This window comes from Oryza brachyantha, chromosome 5, assembly GCF_000231095.2.
Source record: "Oryza brachyantha chromosome 5, ObraRS2, whole genome shotgun sequence".
In the NCBI taxonomy this organism is placed as follows: domain Eukaryota; kingdom Viridiplantae; phylum Streptophyta; class Magnoliopsida; order Poales; family Poaceae; genus Oryza; species Oryza brachyantha.
In genome coordinates, this window is record NC_023167.2 from 16,572,682 (window position 1) to 16,582,713 (window position 10,032).

At 39.6% G+C, this 10,032-nt stretch overlaps 2 protein-coding genes across 2 annotated transcripts; both read right to left on the bottom strand.

The window, feature by feature from the left end:
• Positions 1-1,174: 1,174 nt before the first annotated feature.
• Positions 1,175-3,424, bottom strand: LOC102720987 (GDSL esterase/lipase At5g45910-like). The gene is made up of 5 exons (XM_006654552.2): positions 3,167-3,424; positions 2,792-3,019; positions 2,527-2,675; positions 2,121-2,394; positions 1,175-1,620 (listed from the first exon to the last, which is right to left on the bottom strand). Exons 1-5 carry the CDS (start codon positions 3,405-3,407, stop codon positions 1,391-1,393), a joined length of 1,122 nt encoding a protein of 373 aa, XP_006654615.1. The 5' UTR covers positions 3,408-3,424; the 3' UTR covers positions 1,175-1,390.
• A 2,689-nt stretch (positions 3,425-6,113) lies between these two features.
• On the bottom strand, positions 6,114-9,605 carry LOC102717070 (GDSL esterase/lipase At5g45910-like). Its single transcript, XM_015837506.1, has 5 exons — positions 9,365-9,605; positions 8,294-8,521; positions 7,700-7,848; positions 7,000-7,273; positions 6,114-6,519 (listed from the first exon to the last, which is right to left on the bottom strand). Exons 1-5 carry the CDS (start codon positions 9,603-9,605, stop codon positions 6,290-6,292), a joined length of 1,122 nt encoding a protein of 373 aa, XP_015692992.1. The 3' UTR covers positions 6,114-6,289.
• Positions 9,606-10,032: the final 427 nt, after the last annotated feature.

Genomic DNA, 10,032 nt, shown 5'->3' on the forward strand with positions numbered 1-10,032 from the left:
ACGGTTGTTTGGCTCTTTTAAGAGAAAAGACAAATGACATATTTATAAATAAAAATAACTTTTGTGAATAAAATTTTATATGTATATTCTTAGCGATCTAAAAATGTAGACTGAAAAGTAAACAATTTTTTTGAAAAATATTATTATTTTAATGAAAATCGTAAAATTAGAGGCCGTCTAGGGAAAATCACAAATCTAGCACCCTGTCGAACTGCCGTAGTTTGACAAGGCCCATATCGAACGACCCACGGTCTACTAGGGAGATCTGGCTGCGAGTTCGACATGGCCTATTAAATTGCCACTATTTGACAGACCCCCTGTCGATTTTCCTCTGTTCGACAAGCCCTGGTGGGAGGGCCCTATCGGTCAGTTACAGTTCGACAGACCGCGCGGCGCCAGGTGGTGGGCCCAGTCGAACATTGGGTGTTCGATAGGGCCTCTTGTCGAACAATAGGTCCCAATCGAACGCCCACGGTTCGACAGAGAGCTAGATTTGCGATTTTCCGTGGACGACCTTTAATTTTATGATTTTCCATTAAAATAATAATATTCCTTAAAAAAATTCAAAATAAGCTATGATAAAAAAACATAAAATCTACTCTAAATTTAAGATTGAAAAAGTCAAATTTGGGCTTATAAACATAAGCAAAAGCAAAAAGATAGGAATGCGAGGGTAATGTCATGTTTATAGTCGATGGAGTTAAAACCTTTAGAGATAGTTGACAATCTAGAAGTGATTATTTGGTGTTCATTTATTAATACAATCGACATGAATTTTGTTTGCTTGGTCTGTCTTTTATTTACTACAATGCATGCTCCCATTTACAATACTTCACTGACTCCGTTTGTTATGACATTGTGAATATGACTGTATTAACTGAGGTAACATTTATGTTTAGGAGGTCGCAAACTTCTTTCTGGGTTAGTTCCATTCATGCGCAGTCAGCAATCAGGCATGGTTTGTACGATAACTAACGTCTTTTTAGCAATGAAACGAATCCCTCCTTCACTGCTCAACATATATCCAAAAGCCCAAGCTCCTGAGTCCTGACGTCCTCGCCTACTATCTCGTTGGCCTGCTTGCACAGCCAACCAAACCAATCTTCTTTCTTATCATATCTTAAGCAATTTTCTTCCTTATAATATCTTATATAGAATTGTAGTTATCGCTCATTTATCACGTGGCAGGTTAAGCAAAGTAAGATGTAAAGTCAGAACAACAATGGTCAACAAATGATTTTCTTTTCTTTTTACAAACTGTGATATGTATACCCCGGATTAATTTTTAATTTATTTCTTTCAATTCACGGTCTGCATGTCAGTTGCAAAACCAGATGTCGATTGCACACGGACAGGCTTGACAATCTGCTAGGATTATTCCATGGGCAAATCAGTTGCGGATAGCAGCCAAAATTGGCGGATCAGCGTAAGGGCCGTAGAGCCACCCCTTGGCGATGTGGTGGTTGATGGCCTCCGTGTAGTGAACCCCGTCCCATGAGACCGCGGCCGACGGATCCTTGCAGGCGACCACTCCGGGCATGGCGCAGATGGCGCTCGCGTTCCAGTTGTACGCGCCGCCGGTGCCACAGCAAGCCTTGAGGATGCCTTCTCCGGCGAATCCTGCAGGGGCCAAATGTTCAGACAAGTCACTGCATTCCTCGTTCACCACAACACAGCATACACTAGCTAGCCATCATGCGTACTTGAGGAGAAAATTTACCATCATTCAGAAAGTATGGGTCCGTCTAGTGATCGAAAATTTTAATTCTATCAATCAAATCCAGTTACTATTATTAGATGATAATATGAAAGCATGCACGCAGGTCAAAAAGTCCATACACGTCCTCCTCATGCATTGCGCATGTGTTTTGACACAAGAACAAAAAATCAAACGTTTGATCAATAGCAAAAGTAAGAAAGTATTGGAGTTACTTTGTGTTTTGATGTAAAATTTTAATATATAGAGTTATTTTTTTAATGATGATAAAATTGCTCTTATTGAGAGTCAAGGTATTCCGAGTTTAGTAATCTTCACTAGTGTAGATAGAAAAGTATTTCCACACCATAAGACTATGCGGAAAAAATAACACAAAGAAATTATAGAGTATGATCTAACGTACCAAAATGGCTAGGATTCTGGAGTACTCGGATGATGGGTTTGTAGAAGTCAGCGATAATGATTTTGGCATGTGGGTACTTGCCCTTGAGCACTCCGAGAGCTGCACGTAGCATCGTGTTGTGGTGTTTGGCAACGTTATTGATAGGACACAGGCAGCCAAGGTTGTCGTAATCTGTTTTATTAGGGCTCATGCGGGATGTGAGGAGCGCCGGTGCGCATCCGGTTGGTGGGTTCCCCGGAATAACCACATAAACCGCACCTTCGTTAATGAGCCTCTGCAAGGTGCAATTAGGTAAAATTTTGATTTGATGGTTAGGAAATTTTGAAGTCTTTGGAAAATGAAAATAGCAAAAGTGATTGTAATATCCTTGGAATAAAAAGGAGAGAGTAATGTGCTGGATATATACCTCCACACCCATTGTGATCTTTTTCACAACTTGAGGCACATACGACTCGACCTCTTGTTTTGGCTTCCCCGCCATCCACATGAAGTTATAATCATTCACCCCGAACTCTCCAACAATGAAAAGGGTTTTACCAAAACAATTTTTGAACCCTGTATAGACCAATCGGTTTCTTGATATTAATTTGCAACCATTGATAAGAAGATAAATATAAACAATGTTCTCTATGGTTCAAACCACTATAAATTAATTCATGCCATCCACGCACCGTTGGCTTCTTTAGTAGTGGTGTTGCAAATTGTTGGCTTGAGTTCCTCAAACCAACCTAGCTGCACATCCAAGGAATTGTTCAGAAGTTTAAACGGCACAATATTGTTCTTCTCGAAGTAGTCAATGCCAGTCGCCGGGGCGCCGCCGACGGCAAAGTTCACGCCTTGGGAGACACTAGAGCTATTCGCAAGGGAAGCCGGAAGGTAAGGGAGACCAAACTCCTCGGCTGTAGAACCATTTCAAGGCAGAGTTAGAGCTAAACGCTGGTAGAATTCTGAATTCTTACAATATAATTCTAAATTCTGAAGTTAACTTCTTCATAGAAGTTAACATGAAGAATAATGTTTGTGCTGCGTGCTTTACCCCAACTTACCAATGAAATCGATGATGACTCTGCCATCGCTCATGCGGCCTGTGGGATGACCAAAGAAAGTCATGCCATAAGGAAGCTTGTCATTCCACACAGGTACAACCGGAGTTGCCATGATGACGAAGTTGCCGGTATCGATGTAGGAGTCTCCGAGGGAAAACATGGAGGTGAAATAGTGCGAGGTAGAGCTCACACTTGAAAGACACAAGAGGAAGGCAATGGAGAACATGAATTTGAGCCCCATGATTCTACCTGCTAGAAAACGAGAAGAGAACCGAACAGACGAGAGGAGGTGAGGACTTAGCTAGGCACTTATAGCCACAAGACATGATCAACAAAAACACTGCTGCTCGTTTGAAGATTTGAATTAACAACACATAGCGTAAGACTCCTTAACCACTCTTTGTCAACTGAGGTGGTTCAGCTGTCGCTTGATTCATACAGTTTTCAATCCATTTGGCGTTGACAAAAAGCATAAGGGAGAACATATTCGTGTTGGCGTTGACAAATAGAATAATAGTTTATTCCCTCGATAGATGAAGTCTTATGAAGGTCTCCTGTGGGGTGAACTCACCCAACACCTTCTTTAATTAGCATGTGTGAGATGGGATATCAGAATAGGTATTATCCTTCTCACAGCATTCATTTTAGAATGCAACATTCAATGTTACATGCAAAAATATTAAAACTTAATATGTGAAAATTATATTATCAGGTTAATTTGTCATGAAAAATATTTCTGTGCGATTGTATTGGAAACATTTCTATGGATACAAGATTGGGTATCAGATAAAATATATATTGGGGGGCTGTTACGATGCCATTAACAACATATGAATACGAACTTAGATAAAATTTTCCCTCCAAAAATGGAAACATAAAATCCTAAAACAAGATTTGGGAGAACAAATACAATCTGCATTCTGACTATAGCAATCATTTTTTTTTCTTGGTAAAAGTCCACTTTGCCATCCCGGAGGCGCCGTGGGAATCAGGGCTTGCATGTCGTACAATGGCTGGCTCCCCCGCAATTTCAGACAAGTTTTTTTTAATAAAAAATAAGTATATACTACTTGATAATTTAATTATAGACCCATGCATGTTCAGAAAACTACTTGATTGTTTAAAAAAATATAAAAAAATTTCAGACAAGCTATGTGTCGAGTTGATCATTTAATTATAGACCCATGCATGTTCAGAAAACTACTTGATTGTTTAACGTTATCTTGAAGAAGAACTTTTTCAGTAATGATAAATAATGCACAGATAGCTTTATTTACGCGAAGCACGGAAGCATGGAAAGCTTCCTCTGTCACCAATTTCAGGTTTCAAACAAAAGCCCACCTGGTGAGCTAACCCAGGGTAGCAATAATTAAGGGCACTCGCAGTACTGTAAACTACTATTTCTATACTATAAGATATCGTGTCAAGAAACTATCTCTCACAATATAACTTTTGTATCTTGTTATCACATAATCCACTTGTCTCTCTCATAAGCAATCTTGTTTTACGTGAAAACACTAGGTCTTAATTTAGAACTAGTTTCTTTATTTCTGTGTCTCTCTTCAATAAATAATCTACCACATCAGTAAATTGTTTACATGACACAACAATAAATATATATAGAAACTATTCTTGGGTCTGCACCGGGAGTGCCTTAATAAGAAACTGGGTAATTTGACTTTTAGTTTGCTGATGATTTGGGTTCAAGTTTCTCCAGGTTAAGCTCCAAAGTCCAAACTTCTTATCAGCACCTCGGGGCCAAGATTTTATAAGCAGCTACAGATTCTTCAGAATTACCATCCATCACAGCAATGCAGAAATCGAAACTGTTAAAACGATATAATATATAGTTGCACCACAGTTATAAGGTTGCAACTTTGGTGTTTGCAGTTAGGCTAAGCCTATGTGGCGTAGTCCAACTGTTGCCTTAGTTATGTATGAGGATGAAGATCGCTTGGGGTTGTAGCTAGCTGCCACATGATTTTTCCAGTCAGATTGTTTTTTTTCTTTATATATAATTAGAGGTCGTGTGTATCCTAGTTACGTAGAAGTTGAGTGATCTTAGAGTAACTATACCATTTCCATATGATTATCTAAGACCAATAACATTTTCAACATCTAAAAAATCAGTATGCAAACTATATGAAAATTATATAAGAAGCGCTAATCCCATATTGGATACCAAGATTTTAACATTGGTCACACCAACGAGGACTGGCCCTCGGTGGGCAGCGGTGTAGCCGCTTCAGGCCCCCAAATTGGTTGGGCTCCAACCTACCCTCACCTGGAGTAGCCCATTGCAAGCGAGATTGACACCATGATGAGAGGCAATCTCATGATTTTATCTGTTGCTGTGACTGCACTGCAACTGCAAAGAGACTTTAGGACGAAGCTTTTTACCGACACACAAAACGAGAAACATTTTTAGTATATGTTTAATTAATTATTAAATATTATATACTTAAAAAGTTATTTATTTGATATTACCTGTATATAAATCTCTTTATATGAAATGTACCGTTTAATAGCTTAAAAGACGTGCTAACATATTAGTCCATAAGCTTTTTAGAACACAACCTCAGAATGCATTGACGAGGACGATCATTTGCTTATGTGCTGATTGTATATATGATCTGCATGTGAATTATGAGGTGAGCAGCAACAACGGCAGTACACCACGTTTCCACGTTGCCAATTCACAGACATATTGGCCTTGCTGGTGGGTATCTGTTTCTTGTCCAGAGATTGATCTTGGAGGAAGCAGGTGCCCATACACAAAAAACTCTTGCCACTATGCCAGGGCCTGCCAACGACTCCACCATCTACGGCTCCCATCGTTTCATTTTGGGTAAAATTTTTATATATACGTCCATAGCGATTTAAACAAAAATATGGTAAAATATACTATAATGAAAAAAAACCAAAAAAATCAACCTTAAAATTAAATTCTAAAATTTAAATTTCGAACTACAATAGCAAAATGATGGAAGCCACGGTGGTTCCATAGCACACATGACTTCCGCATCTAAATTCAAACTACATGTTGAATAATTGTCGATTGCATACCGATGGGGGTTATAAATCTGCAAATTGCCCAAGATCACGCCATTCCTTTTGAGCAAATCAGTGGTGGATGGCAGCCAAAATTGGCGGATCGGCATAAGGGCCATGGAGCCACCCCTCGGCGACGTAGCGGTGGACGGCCTCCGTGTAGTGAATCCCGTCCCACGACACCGACGCCGACGGATCCCTGCAGGCGGCCACCCCGGGCATGCCGCAGCTGGCGCTGGCGTTCCAGTTGTACGCGCCGCCGGTGCCGCAGCAAGCCTTGAGAACTCCACCAGCAGCGAACCCTGCATACATATTGCGAAAGTTCAGATCACAAATTCAGTCACTGTCTCAAAACAACTGAATAATCCTTCGACAGTTTGAATATGAGGAAAGGCCGGGTTTTCTAGTTAGATTATTTCTCGGTTTTTACCCTCATGCTTCTCGAACTGTTAAACGATGTTTTTTTTATAAAATGTTTCTATACAGAATTTTATTATCTTATCTTTTGAAGAGTAGATTTTTAATTTTATACTAATTAATTCATCATTTTTACAGTTGGATAGCTACAAAAATTTTAGATAATTTTTTTATCAAAAAAAAACGCACGAAGGTCTTTTTAAACCTTAAAGGCATATAAAAAACATATCCTTAAAGGCATATACAAAAAATATATTAAAAACCTTTGTATAAGAATATTTTTCACATATCCTTAAGTAGGTACCAGGATGGGAAAAATGCTCTTTGTATAAACTATGTCACAGTTTGAGCAGCATATATATTACCAAAACGATCAGGCTCTTGGGTGAGCTGAATGATCGGTGAGTAGAAGTCGGCGAAGATGATCTTGGCATGAGGGTACTTGGCCCTGAGCCCTTCGAGAGCTGCACGAAGCAGGGCGTTGTGTTGCCTGGATACGTGGTTGAGGGCACGCAGGCAGCCGATGCCGTCGTAATCCGTCCGGTTAGGGCTCGCGAGAAGCGTGAGGAGCGCCGGGGCACACCCCGTTGGTGTGTTCCCCGCCACGATCACGTAGACTGCGCCTTGGTTGATGAGCCTCTACAATATGCAAAATAGAGGTTTCATCATTTGTTTTTTTCTTCAAAGAAAGCGAAAAACTTTATTTACAAACAAAAAATAATATAAACAATTTATATACGTGCTTTTAGTGATCTGAAAGTAAAAGCTAAAAAATGATAAAAAAATTCTCATGTCCAACTTTAAATTTAAGTTTAAAAATTTAAATCTTAGCTAATAATCATAAGCGAAGAGATGATGCAGTAAGATTGCGATATTGTCGATTTCCTTTGAATCGAGAAGCAACTTTATAACGGAGAGAGAATCTTTGGAAAACGAAAGTTCAAGATCATACTTGTCCGTCATGGTGGTCTTCAATGGTAGTATTCTACTACTAGCTTGTGGATAGTAGCAAAGTAAAAGTACAAAAAAATGACAGTATTGCACTGGGTGATGGGTGTTGTATACCTCCACGGCCACGGTGATTTTTCTCACGACTCGCGGCACAAATGACTCAACCTCTTGTTTGGACTTCCCCGCTGTCCACAGGAAGTCGTAGTCATTCACCCCGAACTCCCCAACAACGAAGAGGGATTTGCCCCAACAGTTCTTGTCACCTGCAGTTAGTTTTTTCAACTTAATTTTACGCTAAAAAAATGAGATTTACTCCAGTACAATAAAAAGTACCTCGAGATACCAATACCTCACGGTACTAAATCGTTTTTAATTGTTAGATCTAACAATACTCATCCTGCTCAGCTACATCTAATGGTGGAAAATAATTTAATACCTCGAGTTACTGGTACCTTAAGGTACTTTTTGTTGGACCAGAGCAAATATTAAAAAACATAACCTCTCCGTTCTATATTATAAGGCTTTATGTGTTTGCTTAGATTCATTTATATATCAATGTATATTTGTATATGTGTATAGATTCATTATCATAAATATAAATATAGACAAGACTAAAAAAATTTTATAACGCAGACTAAGAGAGAATATCTACTATGCGGACTAAGTGACTAGTGCATGCGATTTTTGTTGGCAAGCCACACCACACACCTTTTGCATCATCTTTCGTGGTGTTGCAGATCGATGGCTTGAGCTGCTCGAACCAGCCAAGCTGCACGTCCAGCGAAGTGTTGAGAATCTTGAACGACACGATGTGGTTCCTCTCGAAGAAGCCGGTGTCGATCGCCGTCGCGCCACCGACGGCGAAGTTTAGGCCCTGGGAGAGGGTCGAACTATTCGCCTGGGATGGTGGAAGGAAGGGGAGACCAAACTCCTCGGCTACAAATGTATGGGAAAGAAAAGTTACAGCTGCTGAATTATTTGTGTACAAGTGAAATTCTGCCATATCGTCCTAATCAACTTGATAGTCGTGGTTATTGTTTGGGTGATCGGGAAAAACGATACGTTATATTTATAAAAAATAATAATTTATGAATAAAAATTATATTTACATGTTCTTGTCAATTTAAAAATAAAGGCTGGAAAAATAAACTATGATGAGAATACCATAAATCAACTCTAAATTTAAAATTGAATATTTAAATTTTGCTTATAACCATGATCAGAAGTGAAAAGATGAAGCTGTATATTTTAGATGAATTGGTTAGCTCACACATCTCGATACGAGATCGCACATAAAAAACATATGTGTATACGCAATAGAATTTGAATTCTCACGGCATAATTTGCAAGAATCCATTTTAGGAGATAACTTGAAATGAGTATGTGCTGCTGATGCACTTTGAATCTGGCCGTTGCTACGGCAGAGAGGCAAGTTTGGTGAAATCTCGGTCATTCATGCGGAAACTTGCGGCCGTGATTGCTTGGCTTTGTCGGCCATCACCGATGATCCGCCGTCGCCCGTGTTCGCCTGAGACCCTCTGGCATGCCACCATCTGATTCCATGTGCGAGATGGGGAAGAAGAAACTGACCCATGTCGCTAATCTGAATCGCTGGAGCTACACGCACTCAAATTTGATCATGCATGTTTGTTTATAGATGTATAACATAACACTCTACGCTTCCTAATTTTGTTATAATTATTTAAGCCACGAATGCACGAAACAAAATATATCCCCGAGCACTTAAAATAAATCAAAATTCTACATTACTAAACGTACCGATGAAATCTACGATGACTCTGCCATCGCTCATGCGGCCTGTGGAATGACCAAAGAAGGTCATGCCATAAGGAGGCTTATCATACCACACGGGCACCGTCGAAGACGCCATGATCACGAAGTTGCCGGCGTCGACGTAAGAGTCCCCAAAGGAATATATCGAGGTAAAATAGCGCGAGGCAGAACTCGCACGAGAGAGACAGAAAAGCAAGGCAAAGGAGAATGCAAGTTTGAGCTCCATGATGCCACCGGCTGGAAATGTTGACTGACTAGCTATTTATAGCCACCGAGGTAATCGCCTTGATTAAAAAAAAAGGCAGATTTGTCAAGATTTGTATTAATGACACATTGCTTAAGACTCCATAAGTACGCTTTCCTAATTTACTTGTCAACTATAGTTTTAAAAGAAATCACTTGGGCAGGTGGCTAGTTAAGTTCTTGCTCAATACGGCTTGCAATCAAGTGGGGCCAGAAAACATATATTGGCGTTGACAGAAAGCATAAATGGCATTCCCTCCTTTTTTCTGATGTGTACATCAACATCTCAATTCACTGATATAGGCAAAAACTGTTAAGATTTACAGCCTCATTTTGTTGGCCTTTTATAAGCATAAGCAAAACGTCTTAGCCTCTTAGGAATGATTAAAATAATTTATAGATAAACTTTT